At 37.4% G+C, this 19608-nt stretch overlaps 1 protein-coding gene across 1 annotated transcript in view; it reads right to left on the bottom strand.

The window, feature by feature from the left end:
- Positions 1-19608, bottom strand: part of INPP5A (inositol polyphosphate-5-phosphatase A) — a 241468-nt gene that overhangs the window by 61369 nt on the left and 160491 nt on the right. The window contains exon 9 of the mRNA XM_084290142.1: positions 12726-12810. Coding sequence (XP_084146268.1) covers positions 12726-12810 — 85 coding nt within the window. The remainder of the gene's footprint in view (positions 1-12725; positions 12811-19608) is intronic.

Genomic DNA, 19608 nt, shown 5'->3' with positions numbered 1-19608 from the left:
AAACTACTTAATATTGGAGTCAATAAATACCTTTCTAACCATTAAACTTCACAGTAAAGCTCTTCTGAGCTGAACAAAGCAGAGCAGCTTTCCAGCTGCAGCAAGGCCTTAAGGCAGCACTGTGGTGTGACAATGGATGCAGAGCAATACTGTGTCTTGCAGCTCTCACACAAACCAGTTTGTCCTGTGGGAAGATGATGCATTAACTGGGCCTCTGTGAAAGAAGATGTGGTATCTGTCTTTTACTCTGAAAGCTCAGGTACCATTGTTACATAAGAAAAAGAAAGCCATATGAATATAAAGATTTTTATCTGTCCCAACAGGAAATGAAAGTGACCAGGGTTAGAGTTAAATGCCAAGTGCACCAGCAAACAAGTGTCTGTACACAAAGGTGGTTGCTGCCTACCCCATACAAATGGCCTACACAAATAAGCTTTGTATATCTGGAACATTACAATTTGTCCACTCTCTATAAATACTACATTTAGCATTAGTTAGTGGCAAGGGGGTGCTACTATCAACTTTTTTGTTCCCATTATAGTAATGACAGTTCCCTATCCCCCAGCACTAAATCTGTGCCTAAATCAAAATAAAAATCTTCCTCCCTACCCTGATTGAATATCAATCTTGATTCCTGTGTTGCTGTGTATCCTATAGAGGCAGATATGATCCTGTTCCTTGATTTTCATATGGATGCCCAAATCTTTCTTCATTTAGTTTTTGATAAGCAAACAAAATATCATTCTAGATCACAGGCTGTAATTTTGAAAATTCCCAAATTCCCCTTCTAGGCTTCTACTAATGACAATCACAATACATATATGTACACTTTTTTTTTTTTTTTTTTCTATGAATGGGTGCCTTTTAGATACTAGTGTGTAATTTGTCCATAGACATTAACACTTTGTGTCACAGTAAGAACCAGTAATAATCACGTATTTCAAAAGAATGCTTTTTTTTCTTTTTTTTTCCAGGTACACCAATTTTTTTCAAAAATTACATAAATTTGGGATGGTCAAAAAATATTATATGGCATCTATTCGGGTGATATTTGGCCTCAACTCAGTTGATAAGTTTTTATACTGGATATAAGCAGAAAAAAAAAATCATAATTGGCTTTAGTTAAATATACATTAAGGGTTCTCACTATGCATTATAATACTTCATTTAATTATTTAAATTATTGCTTCTTTTATAGAAATAATTTTCAAGTCAGGAAATTATTAATGTTTACTTATATGTATGTTTTTTCTAGCTACAGCCCCTGCAATATGATAAACCCTCTTGCCCTGTGTGAAAAAAGCAATTGATTGCTAAAACTCTTAAGGGAAGTGGTGGAGTCACCATCCCTGGAAGTCTTTAAAAGACGTTTAGATGTAGAGCTTAGGGATATGGTTTAGTGGGGACTGTTAGCGTTAGGTCAGAGGTTGGACTCGATGATCTTGAGGTCTCTTCCAACCTAGAAATTCTGTGATTCTGTGATTCTGTGAAAGGTAAGCATGCAATAAAGTGCTTTCTGTATTCTGATTCAAATGCTTCATGTGTTACAAGACCCCGGGCACTGTCAAAGTATTTGGCAAGCAAATGTCAGGATCTGTTTTGTAATTAGCATGTCATCAAGCAGGAAGTAACCTGCAATCCCATCAGGTAGATGAGCATTGTTAAATCTTGGAAAGTTGCAATGGAGACCTGGAATCTGGCATTCTGCTACGACATTTTTTATATGTGAATTTGCAGAAAGCTTCAGCCTCTTGAACTAGACAGCTTGAGTAAAGCTTCAAGGTTTCCCTTTGGATATTTTTCTCTTCTGTACTAGGAACAATAATCCTTGTGCTAAAAGTGATCCGCAAGCCCATGACAAAAGATATGCCCTCTCCAGAAACTTTCTTCTTCCCCCTGCACCTTTCCCCACCATTTAGTATATAGCACAAATCTATGAACTTGAGCCATTCAGTAATAGTTTGTCCTCAGAAACCACCACTTCTCCCACAACAGCCCCATGGGCCAGTAGGTATATCCTGCAACCAGTGAAAAAGAAGGTTTCAGACACCCAAAATGTCATCCATCACCATCACTGTAAGCTAGGTGATGAATGGCAGGTGTGGCAGCAGCCAGCTCTGTCCCGGGCTGTGCGGAGACGGGCGCTGCTGGTACCGCTGTCACCCGCCGTCAGCCAGTGCCAGCTGAGTCTCCCAGCTGCTGCCACGCAAGGCATAAAACATACACTCTGAACAATCACAGCAGCAGAGCTGAGCTTATAGGCTGCATTATTAATTAGTCTAATGACGCTCAGCCCTATTAGAAAGCACAAGATAATTGTATTTAATTTGTGTACGTTTTAATTATGGCCCAAGCAGTGCCAAATTTGATCAACGTATCATCTTTTCTGTTCTGCTCTGTAACCATGTTTGTATTAATTTACATCTGAAACAGGAGGAGCTGCTAAACCCTATTGGGAATAGAGTTCCTTTTAGTTTTTAAACACTGCCATCTTTCACATCATGACGCTGTGCAAGACCTCTGCCTGCTGATAACAGTGTCATCTTTTCCTGTGGCCACAAATTAAAAGCAGGTTTACGACCACATGCTACTAGACCCTCTAGGGCCCCAGAGAAGGCAGCCAGAGAACAATTCATTCACTCATCCCTCCCCTTATCCATGATGGAAGTAGAAACAATTGCATCATTTAATTTACTATTGCAACGGGGATATGGCTCATTGGCCCCTCGTTGTTTTGAAGATGGATTTAATTAACCTCCTATGAATCTTGCCAATAAGCATGGCAGCATCAGTATGGAACTGGAAATGTTGAAAAATCAGTTGGAGAGATGGGTCATCAGTATTTCTCAAGCTAGCTCTGCTGAGAGGACTTACGGCTACTACAGTGTTACAGCCCCAGCAGAAAGCAAAGGAACATACTGAGTTAATATACTACTGACTTACCTCTGGGAATCTAAGCTCAGGTTTGACTTAGACTACTGAGAAAAAGAGAGGTAATTGAATAATTCCTAATAGCCACATATATCTTTAATACAGAAGCCATTTGTGACCACTGGAAAATAAATAATTGCAATTAACTACACTGTTAAGTAAATATAAAGTCCCTTGGGGAAGCAATCTACATGCTTTTATAAGTTCGGCTACAATATGAAACTCATCATGATGTCTATGAGAGTAATTTATAATGAACGTTTAGCAGGTGCCTCAGATGGGTTGCTGCAATTTACATTCATTAATAAAACTGTCCTTATTAGACCCCAACTTTTATGCATTTTAATTTAATAAATCTTTATTACATGTTCATTTTACATTTGATTTTGTTTCGAAGATGTCATAGAATCAGTTTAACTTGTAATGAAAGTTAAAAGCTTTGAGACCCAGTTATTTACAATGACCTATTTGAAAAGAGAAAAAGAATCTAGCATCTTAAGCATTTCTAATTAGAATAAAAACACGATCTGAAGTTTGCAAGCTATTAAGAATAATTTATTTAATTAAATGCAGGTTTATCTTAAGAATAAAGCAATGTGATTTTTCTTTTTGTAAGGATGGCTTAGTATCACTTAACTAAAGGAAGAAGGGAATCCTGTTACAGTTTAAACTGACAGTCATTATGGAGCAAGGAATACATTAATTGAAAAATACAAGAAAGAAAGAACAATTCCTTTCATAAAAGGGCTCTTTTTCATGATTTGTAGCACATTATTAGAAGCTCTTCTAACTACTTGAAGATTTAATAGGATGTTATGAAGTTTGGGTAGTCTTGGTTCAGTCAGATTTATGCAAGCTTTCATTAATTTGTTGCTTTTGTAAGAAGGGATCTGTCTGTGACAGCATTTGCATACCTGTACCTCTTTATTTTGTCCTGCTGTAAAAGCTACAGGAAGAGCGTCTGTCTTTTCTCAGCACAATTAAGCATTCTTCAGTGCTGCAGTCAGCCAGAAGACATACATGTATAACCTTGTCTCAGAAATATGTAAGAGGCCTTTTTTGTCCGAGTCAGATTTTGAGCCATTTAGAAGCATTACTGCAGTGTTTTATTGTGTGTGAAATGACACCTTTGTTTGTCTAAAAAGATTTGTTAATCAGTTTCAGTTCTTGCAGAAGAAAGAAAAGATAAAAATTGGACTGTCAAACATTGGTGTAAGCCTAGAATAGACAGAAATAGTTTTCTTAGCTGTCAACAATTTTCATTTCATCAGTTTTTCCAACCCTCCCAACTATATTCAACAAGTCATCACGAAAGAGCAATAAAGTTTGAGATCAGCATCAAAATACGCACAAAGCATCTGAAAACGTATTTTTATTGCTGTGTGCATATTCAGTATCTGTTCTGGAACCACAAAATAGACTGTGAAATGTGTACAACAGGTTAGTTTCTCTTGCAGATTTTGCAGCTGTAAGGAGAATAAAATCATCTAGTTATGTGCATAAACACCAAAGACTGAAACATAGTTGTGAAGTTACACTTCATAATCCAAACTATTAATAACTTTACATCAGCAACTTTTGAGTATAGCTTTTGATATTCTATCAATAAAAAAGAAGACTTTTCCATATACTTTATTGTTTTAAGACCTAATTTCAATACTTGTTAAATAAGAACTAGTGGAGAACTGTAGACATACAGTTGTTCTCCATATCCCATCCAGCAAATGGAGAGATGGGGTGGAGCTGTGGAATTGGGAGCAAAACCTTAAGAGGGATGAAGAAAAAAGGAACAAATGAGCTAGAGAGAAGATTGGGTGAGCACAGCCACAAACAAAATAAATGTCTTGAGAGAAGCAAAGTGTATTTTTTCGTGGCCCCAAAGGCAGAAAAATATACCAGTTCAGGACTGGGACAAGAAAGCACCTAGGTAAACAGTAATAGTTGAGGGCTGAGATGGGGAATCCTTACCCAGGCAGCTGACTCAACATACAGAATGATCTTTGCAGGCTCTTGCACTTTCTAGTTGTGCAAGAGCCTGCAACAACTGATTTAGTTGTTTAGTTAAATCCCACTGCCACATCTGATCCAGTTGCTGGGAAGATTCCTTCCTTGTGTCATTTCTCAAGCTGTCATTCTCTGAGGTGCTTCAGATGTCACCTGTTCACCTTCTTAAACACATTTCTGCTTTCTGCTAGCAATTGCCCATTTCTCATATGAGCCAAGACTTTCTGTAATTGCAGCACCAAATCACTACGCAGTTATTCATTTTCTCATTCTGTTGCATGTTGCAGTGGGAGAAATCATAATTAAAGCAGGGAAAAGAAAGACTTTCATCTTTTTCATATTTTTTGGCTAAGGATTTTTTGGATAAAGGCCCTTTTTCATGCCTTAAAATGGTTTTACTTGCCCAGCACCAGACAGCTGTGATGCGGATTGCATACTTGAGATGTATTTTCATTTTTCTATTGAAAAAGGATCCAACTGAAAAGTTTGAGACGTCTCAGCTGTTCACATAAACCAGATGTGTGGTTACTACAATGCATAGGTGATACCCTGCTATTTAGGAATGATTTGGGACACCAATAACATTCTGGGCTGCATCAGGAGGAGTGTTGCCAGCAGGTTGAGGGGAGTGATTCTTCCCTCTGCTCAGCAATGGTGAGGCCACTTCTGGAGCACTGTGTCCAGTTCCGGGTTCCCCAGCACACAAGGCACATAGACATACTTGAGAGAGTCCAGAACAAGCCCACAAAGATGATGAAGGAGTGAAGCATCCCTCATATGAGGAAGGGCTGAGATACCTGGAACTGCAAGGCTCAGGGGGACCTTATCAATGGTCTGAAGACCCAATGGGAGGGAATGGATAAGATGGAGTCAGGCTCCATTTCAGTGGTGCCCAGTGACAGGACAAGAGGCAATGAGCACACACTGGAACACAGGAGGTTATCTCTGAACATGTGAAAACATGTTTCAATTGTGATGGGGACCCAGTACTGGTATAGGATGCCCCAAGAGTCTGCATTTTTGAGCATATTCAGACCCCAACTAGACATGGTGCAGAACAACCTGCTCTAAGTGACCTGGCTTAAGTAGGGGGTTGGACTAGATCTTAAGAGGTCCCTCCCATTGTAAACAATTTGTGGTTCTTTGCTTAGAGTTGTTTGAAGATCCAGCCTGTTTGAAGATACAAGTAAGGTCTGGACCAGCACTAGTAGTCAGGTTCATAGTCTAGTTGGAAGAGTAGAACTAACATAGTGATTTTTAACCATAATTAAAGACTCATGAACTTGAAAGAGCACATCTGCTAAGAACAGGTTTCCTGAACATATTTGTTTCCATTTCTGAAAAAGGTTTCCAGAACATATTTACTTCCATTTCTGAAAATGCCTTTTAGTTCCCAAGTTACAGATTTGAAACATCAGCTATTCTAAAAATATTCTGTAAATATTCTAAAACGCTTAATGTAATAAGTATCATTATCATATGGATTTACTAAAGAAAAAGGTTTCTAATTTTTTGTTTCAATTTATTAAATTGCTTAAGAATACATGTATGTAAACAGAGTTATAGCTGGATGAAATGCCATATGCAAAGTTTGTTTTCTGAAATAAAATAAATTGTATTAAAGAGAACAATGTTCCAAAGATATAGAACATGATCTAAAAATACTTTAGTGCTTCAGATACCATGTTATGCTGTCCACTGCCATACTACAGATGGTTCGCTTATCCTGCACTGAAGAATTCAGCAAGACCTACAAGAGTTTACCACTTGGGTATAGCTGAGATCCTGTATGTATAGACATCTGACTTTCATTACTGCCTAGAAGATATGATGTCTAATTTGGATTTTGAAAGGGAGGCAGAATTGTCCATGCCCACAACTAACTAGACGTATAGGCAAGAGTTTCAGTGGATAACTGTTTGTTTGTTCCTGTTTTATTGTTTCTTTTTTGTTTTGTTTTAAATACAAAAATAGAGTAATTCTTAAAGATTAATAAAGACAGTTATTGTGGCCAACTGACAGCAAAAATACTCTTCCTAGTGGCAGAACCACCTAACACTTGAAAAGTGATTTAAATAAAACAACCCTGGTAAACTGTCTCTCATGAAGTTAGAAAGAACAGAAGGAGAAATATCTCTACCAACAGCCTGACCAAAGCTGTCATCTGCGACGCTCTTGGCTGTTGCAGTGAAATAGTGACAGGAGTTATCTCCTGAATGATGCTCTGCATAAACCGCCAAGTTTTAGCAAGTGGGCAGGCTAGTACGAATGAGAACTCTTTCCTTTTTAAACATCTGCCCTAACAAAGGGGAAAGGGCACCTCGGCATGTTAAAGACACAAAATGACAGCCCGTGTGGGATGCCAGTGTGTAGGCAGCCCCACAAATTTACCAACGGGGGTCAAGACCCTCCCACTTGCATTTCCATAGATCTATGTGAGTTAAGAGGCAAGGAGAGATTAATAGGGCCAATTCTGCTTCCACATTTATTCTAGTAAGTGTTTGTAGAGCTTACAGAAAATAACAGATGCTAATCAGTTATTTCAATTAAAAAAAAATACATATGTATATAAAAATGCTAAAAGAGGAGATTTGAATGGCCTTGGCAGCCTGAAGCCTTGTGTCATCTACAGAGGTCGCAGGTGATAAACTGCTTGATCTTAGGGACTGACAGAAGAGAATTAACTCACTGCTTGCAGTTAGACATTTTATTTCATTCACCTATAGTAATTTAATTTCCTTAATTTCTCACATCATCAAAAAGAATCTATCCTTCTCAATTCTTAGTAATAAAATACCCCATTTATCCCTCCACAAACATTAGTTCCCTCTTCACCCTTAATGTGGTTTAGAGATTTTAGTATCCTAATTTTATGAAGCTGATAGACAACCAGTCTTGCTTCATTTTAGAACCTCCTAATATTTACCCTATTACACTTTTTGAAGAACCAGAACACTAACTCATGATTTTTATGTTTCCAGAATATTCTTCAACGTCAGCCTGGAGTACACCTTGTTGCTGCTGGAGATTTCTTTCAAGTCAAGCCTCATCAAGCCTCCTTGCAATTCAGTTTTAGAAGATAATTTCTCAACAACAGAAAAACTACCTTTGTCACACACATGCTTTTGTGTCTCTTGGTGAGAGACATACACGCATTGCATTTCTGATAACCACTGTCTTACAATGGCCTATCTGTATTATGTTTAAAACACAGGGAGAGCAAAACTTCCAGAAAAAGTATAGGAGAACCATCACCTACATACAGAAACAAAAAAAAAAATCATGTTTCTATGAAATGTTGTGACAATGCCTGAATTAGAGACACTGACAAGCTGATTTAAACTAGAATTTGATCAGATATAAAAGCTTACAATAATTTTGTATATGTTGTAAACACATCTACAACAAGCTGGTAAGAAAAGTGCTAGAAAACACCCAGAAGCAGTGGGTAAATAACTAGAATACTCTATCTCATCCAAGAGATCTGGCATTGAAAAAAAAAATAATCAGTAGGCAAATATTTGAATTTAAACATCAGTAAAATACTAAAACTTGGTCAACTTTGTAAGTGTAGGATTAAATAAATTTAGGAAAAAAAAGTCATAAAAAATCAGAAAAAAAGAAAGTCTTTGTGCGTGCATACCTTAAAAGGATTAAAACCTGAGGAAAAGTAAATCTTTCTTTTGTATGTATTGCATTGGTAAAGGAATTTCCTACTTACTAGGCTTATTTTTAGAAATGCTTAGAGTACGAAAGATGATGAGCTGAGGATGTCTAGCACTAAAAGAATGCAATGCCAGCATGACATATGACAAGCAGCAGTGCAAGAGTGTAATTTGTTGCTCTGAACTGATCTACAATTGATCTTCAAAAAAGTGGTACTTACTAAGAGGCTTGACTACAAACTACAAACATAAGATTTTCTGGATGTTTTCCAGTAACACAGTAGTAGCGTTTATCAGCTCTGTCTGTCCTTAGGCAGAGGGATGAACGTCACAGTTCAGCCATGTAGAAACACCAGGACGTGTAAGGATCAGGCCCCCAGATGAAATGACCAGAGCACACTGGGAACTGGTTCAGCACATCTACTAGGAAGATGCACTCATGCTACCTCAGCACTGCTTGGCCAATGACAATGTTGTCAGTGCTTTAGACATATTACAGATGAAAGGAATCTCCCAGCAGCGTCAGATAGGCATTTGTAAGCTGAACACGCAGACAGACTAGAGCATTCCCCATTTCTTGCCATGCAGCTCCTGTTTGCACAAACCTGAGAAAACCTGGTCGGAGACCCTCCAAGAGGTTTAAAATGCACATTGACAGGAGCCGGGAAAGTCCACATGCTTGACGTTGAGCAGGACTTAATCTCCTCAAGCCCACATTTGGCCATACACTTCTTCCCCAGAAAACTTGACTAAAATGGAACTTTCTCATTGGCCTGTTTCAGAATGAGGACAACTTTGAAATGCTTTAATATGCTGAGCTGTAGGTAGTTCCCTGAATACCATCATACCAAGCAGCAAATTATGCTCAAGTTATAATTCAAATATACTGTAAAACAATTGTATTTGCTATGCCTGTTATGCTACTGACATCCTGTTTCTTTCTTGCTGGTTTATCCCTCTGGACAACACACTTGTTAATGTACATATGGATCTCAGAATTGCCAGAAGCCTTTACCTGTTTTATTGATCCCCCCTGGATTACTCCAACAGCAGTAAAGCAGATTTTCCTAGCAAGGAAATCAATGACTTTAAATTAAAGTTCCCATAAAATATTTAATAAATTATATATTAATGATTTATTATCTATTAATTGTGAATTAATACGTGCAACATTTTTAGCATCTGATTTAGCACCCAGTCCTTCAGTGTCTGGACTCCACAGCTCCCAGATTCTCCCTTTCAATGGCTTAAGAGAGAAATTCTTTAGAAATATACTTCATTCTTTGTGTTTGGTATAGGCACAGTCTACAACACATCTATCAACGCATCTTCCAGTGTCCGAGTGTTCAGCACACTGTGGTCTCAAGAGGGAATTCAAAAGGTCAAAAAGAAAAGCAGAGATAAATTTAGTAATATATACACAAAGATGATAGCTCAATGGATTAACCCTTAAAATTCCTAGCATTAACTCCACTGCTGATAGTCAAATAGATGTTTCATATCAGCAGTTTGCACAGACACACATTTAAAATGACAGAAGGGGCCAGGAAAACGATCTGTCTATGCACAGGCACAGGCTAACACTTTGGCTTGCACTAAGCATTACATAAGGCTAACCCTAACCTTAACCAAGTTTTCTAACCCATCTAAACATTAGGAAACACTTTTTTATGGTGGGGATGATGGAACACTGGAAGAAGTTGCCCACAGAGGTTGTGGAGTCTTGTCCTTGGAGATCTTCAAAAACTGCCTGGACATGGTCCAGGGCAACCTTCTCTGGGTTGGACCAGACGGACCCACAGATGTCTCCAACCTTAACCGTGATTAACCTTAACCTTCTCTGATTCTGTAATTCTATGGCCTTGCTCAAGGCACTGCGCCCTCTGTTGACTTTGGAAAAATGGCACAGCTGAGAAGCACCATTCGTAAACTAGTTTGTAAAGTGATTTGGGATTGCATATTATATACAATCAAGCCATTAAGTCCTATCTGGTACAATACCTACTAGAGGTGGTATGTAACTCCAAGCTTCCAAATTATACTTTAGAAACTGATCTGTTTCATCGGTGCCAAGACTTTATTGTCAAAACAGTATGCTACACACTTACTATTGATTCATTCATGACAGTTCTGGTGTCAAGATGCTGCCAAAGACATTCAGCTTGTACCACCACTTCTGTGTAGTAAACTGCATGAGCCATACGTTTCTTAAATCTTTTGTATCTTCTGACATACCAGTTTATAAACTGTACCAAATGCAGACTTAATGCAACTTTAATTACATATGTATATGTGGAAGTGGAAGTTTCTAGACCAACTTTAATTATGTTTAACTGATGTTGCAATTGGTCTCTCATTATATGATCTAGCTGAGTCAAGTTCTGTTTAACGGGATATGCTACCTGTCAAATAAAACAACAGAAACAACAGAAAATGTGCATTACTCTAACATTTTTTGAACTCACACATGCATACATTTTATCTAGGAAGAATGGGTAAGAGAGTTTCATTCATCTTCAAATCACACCTTTTACATAACCTTGTGTACTCATGTATAACAACATTAATTGACATTGGTGCAGCATTTCGTAAGATGAAAAGCGCAGTGTCAGGATTGTGAATCTCCTGTACCCTTACCACCTTACCATTGTGCAATACACTCAGTATGCATCCTATGTGGTTAGTGACGTTATTTTGTTAGGAGCAGACTGCTTTGAAGCTCACAAATACAAAAGTAGAGGTCTTAATTTATTGTTAATAAAGAAAGCATTCTCTGCAGGTTCAGTCCTGCAAACTGCGATGCACAAAGTTTGGAAAAACTTACAGTGCTCTTTGTCAATGCAGGGTGTAAAAGATAATTCTGCTGGACCATGACTGATAGAGATGTTCTCAGACTACACATTCTCAATAATACTGCACTACTAGTGAATTAAAAAACCAGACATTTCAAAAACAAGTTGCCTATAACATTGATGATAACTATGGGAACAACAGCATCAGAGGGCAGGATTTAGTCTTTATTATATGTTCATGATATGAAGCTGCATATTCTAAATCATTGACTTGAGTTCATGTTCAGTTATGCTTTACGTTTGTTGGTTAAATGACTACAATGTCTAAAGGATTCTGAGAAGGAAGTTATTAGCTACATATACTGTGCTGTCAAACTCGTATTTTTCAACAGATGAAGGACTAATCATTATGTAAGGAATGAGAGCTGTACTGTACCTGTATGAAAGGTATCCAGCCTTTGACATACAGGTTGCTTACTTACTTCCTGCTACTTGATTTACAAAATAAAAGCTTTTGGTTTAGAAGATACATGCCTATCCCCAAGGACACCAAAAAGACACTGCAGCTACTCTGAGAAAAGTGGGAAATCCATGAGATTAACTGTTTTTCAACATGGATATTATTTTTGACCCCAAGCTACCTGGAGCAAAACTTTAGCAGTGAGGTCAAGGTAATCTCAACTCATGATGAAAAAGGTTTACTATATTCCCTTTGCCTTTATACAAATCTTCCACTCACCCTTCCACACTCAGATGTTACTGTCACAAAGGTTTGCACCAATGTCTGTTCTTATTTTTAAAGTGTTGAATTCTATTACAGAAATTTAGGAAATTTCTCATTTTTTCCCCCACCAATTACAGTAAAAGATTGTGAGATTCACTGTGAGCTCCAAATGTATGAGCTCCAAAAGTCACAAACATACAATACAAATGTGGTATCCGTTGCTGAAGCTAAAAGAGATATCAAAGATGCCTATCAATGAAAGAGACTCTTCTATGCAATGTGAAGACTCCAAGTCTGATCTCAGATGGGTAGCCATGTTTTTCCCATTTCTATACACAGGACCATAAACAGGTAGTATGGACTCTTAAGCCCATTCGCATTTACATCTCACTCTACATGTAAGAAACACTTTACACACCACTACTTAGAAAAAATGCTGATGTTAACTATGTTTTTCTCAATTTCCTCAGCAGTTTCCCAGCACAGTCATTTCTAGGTACCTGTCAGATGTTCTTGTTCTTAGCCAAGCTTGATGTTAACATTAAGATTAGTTCATTAAGTCACTTTTAACATTTCCACAAAAATGAAAATGAAAAATGAAAGTCCTACCTCTACTACTGCTTTGGCATCCAGTCTAAAATTGAAATCTCCAAAGACGAAATATGAAACTTTCTCAAACCGCTGATCTATAATTCTGGAAAAAAATAAAAAAAAAAAAAACAAAACACAAACAGAACTGCCATTCAGCTTTATGTATATGTGAACATGTACAAACGCGCATATCTTACTTCTAAGTACTACCTTAGAAATAATTATTGGAATGATCAAAACTATCAGCTTATACTGAAACAATCTTCTCAATACATTAACCATGTTTTTGGACTGATCATCCTTGCTCAGGCAATTGTGTCCAACCCCATTAAAATAACGCATTTGAATTCCCCTATCTGTCTGAAAGAACAATCTAGAGGAATGCTAGTTTGCAGAAGTTAGTAAAAAATCAATACAAAAACAGCACTTGGGCAAGAGAGAAACCTTGAGGGCATCCTAGAGGTACTCCACACCTTTGAAAAGTTAAGTATATGTGCTTTGGGCTGGGCAACTAAATTAGAAACTCCAAATTGGTAGTAAATTCAGAATTCACCTACCTTCAATTCTGTGTTGTGTATTTATGTATCTGTAAGATTGTGATCATAGCATTTACTAGCGTTTGTTAATATTCTAAGGACTTTAAAAAGAGTGATTTATTAGTGCTAAACATTACTGATGCTGATTAAACTACACATTTTTTCCTAGATTATCTATGGTTCTCTGAAAGGCAGTTCTCTTATCTTGAAAGCAAATTTTCACTGAGATTGTAGCTAACCCCTAAAAGGTGATCTTTCTAGATGCAGAATAAAGATTAACTCTTTTCTCAAGCCTTTGCTCAGTAATAAACAAGGAAATGAGGCATTATTGTTCATCTTACAAATTTTGTGTTACTAAAAATTGTTATTGTATTATTAGTTTATCTATTATTAGTAACACCTGTTTTGTACTCCTAACAATGTACAGTTTTACTTGGTTCCAGAGATCTTGACATTCAGAAATCCAATGAGTCAAGCTTAATTTCAAAACAAGAATCAATACAATTAATTTCCCATCAGTAGCCAAGGACGATATGGAGTGAAATGTGACTGTTATAGCTACAAATAAAATACACAGACAAAACCCACAAAAAATGGACTGACACACTAGATGCACAGTATATAAGAAATAAGGAACAAATGCAAGGCAATACATTATGTACATTCTGGGAATATATAAATATGTAAGCACTATGATGCCAGAAACCCCAAATGAGAAAGAGGCAGGAATGCAAATAGATAGGTAAATAATGACAAAGCAGTACACAGTAAGCAGGCCTTCTGGAACAACATTGCCCAGAAAGGAGGCATTCATTTTAAATGGTTTTAAACCTTTCAATGTATTACATCCATTTAGATACTTCAAAGCTGTAAAGAAAGATAAAACATTGGATTTACAGTGAGATACTACTCCTTTTATCTCCGTTTATACTATCTCACATTTTTAGTTCACTGTAATCTATTGCATAAGGAACATTATTCAATTGAAAAATTAATGTGCATTGGACCTAAGGTAGTGATCATCTGAAGTGAAAACTCTTGTAAAGACTTTTCTGGTATGAAAATCTCAAATCCTCCATTCAGCTGACAAATTATTGCAGGTACTGTTAATAAATACTGTCTACTGTCAACTCCTAGCAAGCATCAAGAAAAACCTGTCATTCTTGACCTGTACGTAACATTAGTTTGATTAGTGCCCTCCTGGCACATTAAAGGAAAACGAGAACTTAAAAGTTAAACCATTTACTTTACCTTAATCTGCTAATACTACAATTGCTAGATCTGATATGCAACTTGTACATAGAAAAACTGATTTTTCTGCAGCAACTTTCCTGATTCATATCCCTTTGCCCACTGCCATTTATTGCTGACAAAAACCTGAGAGATATTGCAGGAATGACATCAAGGTCTAGAGAAGGCCTCTCAAAGCAAATTGATATTATGAGGATGATGTCTGAGATTATATTATGCAAAGACAGATTTTCCAAATAAACAGTCTGTTCCAAAAATAGCCAGTTAAAATGTCTGCTAACCAAATTAACTTGAAAAACCTCAAACAGTTACTGATGAACAAAACAGCTTATTAGTCTGCTCCTGAACAATTAATTAAAATTCAGTCATTTCATAGTTTTACACATTACTTGATTACTTGATTTACACATGATTTGCATACAAATGAATGCCAGCTTTAAAATGGATAGTTTTAACCAGTAGCTCCCCTTGTAGTTTCTCTTGATGGATATTTTAGAAAAAGTATCTCATTACAGATTGAAATAAAATAGTCCAAATATTACTTCTCAAGAATGATGTTTAAGTGACTTCCGATGTATCTCCTTTTCACAAGTGGTGAAATTTAGGCGTACAGTAAAATTAACAACAGTGGTACAAGGCATATACATGTATACGTACTTATTAAATGATCTGGGATACCTAACAATAAAAATGCCTTAAATGACTCAACTAGATGTTTATGTTTGTCACATACTATCCTGGACACTGGGACTTATTATTAGTTCAAGAATTCCCGAATTTTAGAATTATTTCAGCAGTGTGGTACTCTGATAGCTCTAATTTGAAATACTTACTGGTGCCTGTAATTCCATTGAATCAATAGCACAAGAACTATCTCAATTATCCTTTTAGAATCAGAATCAAGTTAGTAAAGGAGACAGCAATAAAGAAAAGTACAGCAATATTTCCTCTCCCAGCAGCAATGCAGGAATAACATCCAGCATTAGGGGGATTTGGATAAAACTTGTGCACTGTACTGTGAAAAACAGTTTCACCAGGACCAAGGATGCACAAAGAAGGTGTTAGGACTGGAGCAAGAACTGAAAAAAAAAAAGTTCCATTCCTTGTTTCTGCATTCTAAGCCACAAATATATAGCTGATAAAGTGTAAAAGTAAATGAGAACTCAAAAGACTATATTTGCTTTTTTAAGAAAGAGCACTTGCAAATGAAGTAGGAAGGCTTCAAAATCTATGCTATTTACTTTGTTATTCGTTGCTAAAACAATACCCTTGCTTTAACCATGAATCAAATAATCCTTTAAAAATGTTGCCATGAATCAGTCAATGGAGTGATAAATTTGAATCATATAAAAAGAAAGCAGCCAACCTATGTCACCAGCACTAATTTAATGCTTTTATTGGGAGTACCTAGCGCTATTTCTTTTATCTTGTACTTGCTGACTATTAGATTATCCAGAAGGGCTTCAATGTTCTTGAAGACTCTATACATTCCTGTACAACTCTTCTAAATAGCTTGTAATAAAATAGGTGGCTTTCAGTTAAAAATTTCATAACTTATGAGAACTAACAAGTACTTAACTTTTGTCAACTAACTGTGCTGTTTATTGTGACCATACCAGGCTGTTAAGAGATTATAGGCAATCATGACATACCCAACACAAATAATACAGAAAACTTTTCAAACAGACTACAAGTCTTCCCTTACAGAAAGATGTCTTTCCTCTGTAATGGCTTGAAGAACATTTTTGCTATTCTAATCCTTTGTTCTTGCTGCAGAAAGTATTGCTTATGAAAAAAGTTTATTTGCATATATAACATGAAAACCAAAACCAAAACCAAAAACTTCTGTGCAATTTAGAAATCAAAATAACAAATAGAATATGGTAAATACAGACCACCGGAAAAAATTCCCACCTATGACAGGATTTATTGCTGACCGCCTTAAACTCTAAAGTGTGCAAAAATAAATGCCATAGATTATTTCTCTTCTACTAGTTCCAAATACACAGTGCTTAAAATTGCATAGGAAATCATAGAATATCCTGAGTTGGAAGGGACCCTTAAGGATCATCAAGTCCAACTCTTGACACCGCACAGGTCTACCCAAAAGTTCAGACCATGTGCCTAAGTGCACAGTCCAATCTCTTCTTAAATTCAGACAGGCTCGGTGCAGTGACCACTTCCCTGGGGAGCCTGTTCCAGTGTGCAACCACCCTCTCTGTGAAGAACCCCCTCCTGATGTCAAGCCTAAATTTCCCCTGCCTCAGCTTAACCCCGTTCCCACGGGTCCTGTCACTGGTGTTCCTTGATAATATCATCAGATGAGCATTTCCTCACACTTGGAACACATTACCTTAACTATTTTGCTTATTTCCAACTAATTCTACATTTTTAAGTCATGGTGCAACACTGAAAGTCTTTTGGACTGCTTGGACTATTCTCTGGTTCTTTTTAAAATTTGTTGTATTTTCAGAAGAGACAAGCAATCCACAGATGGTTTCTAAATCAGTGATGAATAGCTTTTTAGACATGACACAAGAATAAAACATGCAAGCAATTGTAACTTTCAAGTAACGTTTCCAGTCAGTCACATGCTTAAACGTTTTGATGTCTCAGATCCATGGTTCACTCTGTTTATAAGGAAGGAGTAAACTTCACTGGTAAGGGTAGAAATTAATGTGAAATTACTATAGCAATTTGTTTGCTGAAAAATAAATGTTTAACTCTTTTTTTTTTTTTTTCTTTTTCTTTTTTTTTTGTGGTCCAATAACTGCAGTTTGTCTTACACTGGCTATCAGCAACTACATTACAAAGCCAGAAAGGTTACTGGTGCTACACTGGACATGTAGTCATTCTGTTCTCAGTAGGACTTCTAGGAAAGCTACCTACTACTGAGCAGTGCTTTGTAGCCCAGCAGCCCCCTCACACATTTTCCAAAAGATCTCTGACAAAACCTGTTATTTCGGATGTACCAGGAGAATTATGAGAAAATGCTCAAACCATCTGAGCGATGAAGCTTAACAGCTTCAGTTTGAGCTAAATTGCCTGTAGTGATCACACCTCCCAGTTCAGACCACAGACCCATGCAATTGGCAAACCTAAAAAAAGTCAAACAAATGCCACAGTAAAAGCAAATGGATTTGGTCTTAGAACCCAGTATATGTCAAGTTACTTCAATGAAAGGGTGTACCTCTAAGTCTGGGTGACAGTATCAACTAAAAGGACTGTGAAGGTTAAGTTGATTCAAAGCTCTTTATGAGGATATCATATTCTTATCAAGACTCAAATAAATAAGAGGTAGAGGTTCCTCTTCTTCCTGATACTCCTGGAGATCTGGGACTAGTTATTAAATTTATTCTCTACATGAAATACCTAAATGAATCTGTTAGTGTGATCTTAAAATGAACAGTTCCATGTTATTGGAATCATTGAAATCCTTCTGTAATTTAGTTTTGCCATTTTGAAGTACTCACAGTCACTGCAAATAAAGATACTTTATGAAATGTACCCTCTTCTGTAAAAGTGATATGGTGTACTGTATGCATGTTTCACAACATTGAAATTCAGGCAGAAAATACTAGGGCAAGCAGAAACAGCATAGACTTATACTTCCTTTCCTACTTATCCCCCTCCCATACTGGCACCAGAAAGGAGAAGACAAGGGAGCATCTAAATATCAGCAATTTGATCATGGAAGAGAGCAGCTGAACATGATTCACTGTGACAAGAGGCACTGTGATTTGGCTAAACCATTTCTCAGGGCACTTTGTAAGGAGGATCAGCAGCATTATTCCTTTAATAGCCATGTCTAATGCAATAGCCAGCTGGGTTTTGTCCCGGACCAAGGTATCAGCATCAGGTCAGAAGGTAACATTCTGTTTACACGATTATTTCCTAAAGCACTTATCTTCTCCACGGTGTGAAAGTTGACTTTTCTGTTTGTAAGGGGGCCTAAAGAATTGAGGGAATGGGAAAAATTAGCTACACTGAGCTGGAGCTGAATGGCATTAAGTGGGAGGTCTGAGAAAGGCTGTGGCGGCACTCAGCAGGACACCTTATTAGCCGCGTCATCGCAGTTCATTCAGGCAAGCCATACCAGTGTCACCAGCGTTCCCACACAAAGACAAAGTTCTTCACACAGTCTATAAACATGCTTCCCTGGCCAATTCATCCTGACTTGACACCACTGAAAAGAAGGGCTTGAGGGTTTTTTTCTTTTTTTTTTTTTTTTTTAAAAAAAAAGCAAAACACAACAATAACATAACAAAACAAAACAAAAAAACTCGCAGCTCTGCCAAGCAGGCTGAATGGAGGAGAAGGAGGGACACTGTCACGTTGTTTGGGAAGAAACAATCCAAAGGTCAACCCATATTTTATTCAGTGAGCACATTTATGTAATAACTAAATGCGTTTAAGCTAAATACTAACTCGTATGAAAGCTTCCGTATCTCTCATACAACTTATGAGGTAAGAAGTTATCCTTTTGCAATCTCTATATTTTGGTATATTACTCATTCAGAAGGATTAAAGACATGAAAGCTGCTTTTACAGGGAAAATGTGATTGCCTATATATAGTGCCCTTTCCTAACTAAAGGATGATAAAAATCACAAACAGCTATGTACACGACAGCTCAGTCTAGCTGCAGCAATCATTTCTCAGGTTAAACTGCTCATATTGTTAACCGTTAATCTAAGCACAGCTCTGGACCAATGGTTATTTTGATCCAAATTCAGTAAAATCAATACTGGCATACCTGAGCCTCTTCCTGAGACAGTAAAACCTTTCCATGCTTCAGCTGATGGATGGGTGCAGTGCCCAGGGACTGCCAGGAGCCTGGCACCGTGGGGCTGCCCACAGGCTCACTGGGGAGCATGGATGCCACTTGGCCTGTGCCCCTCCGTGGAGCCCTGCACCTGGCTGAGGGCATGCACAGCTTGCATGGCAAGCAAGGATCTTACCCCAGAGGAGAACGTTTAGAACGGGAAAAAATAAAAGCAGAAAGTGACCTGACTGTCCCGTTGGTGGAAGCTAAGAGGTAGTATGAAAGCAGCAGGAGAACTATGGATAAGAAGGTTATATGCACTTTCTTTAACGTAGATCTACAGTGCCAGA

Source organism: Netta rufina (genome assembly GCF_964035555.1).
Source record: "Netta rufina genome assembly, chromosome: 7".
In the NCBI taxonomy this organism is placed as follows: Eukaryota; Metazoa; Chordata; class Aves; order Anseriformes; family Anatidae; genus Netta; species Netta rufina.
The sequence above is the reverse complement of the archived record's forward strand: the minus strand, read 5'-3'. Positions and strand labels throughout refer to the sequence as shown.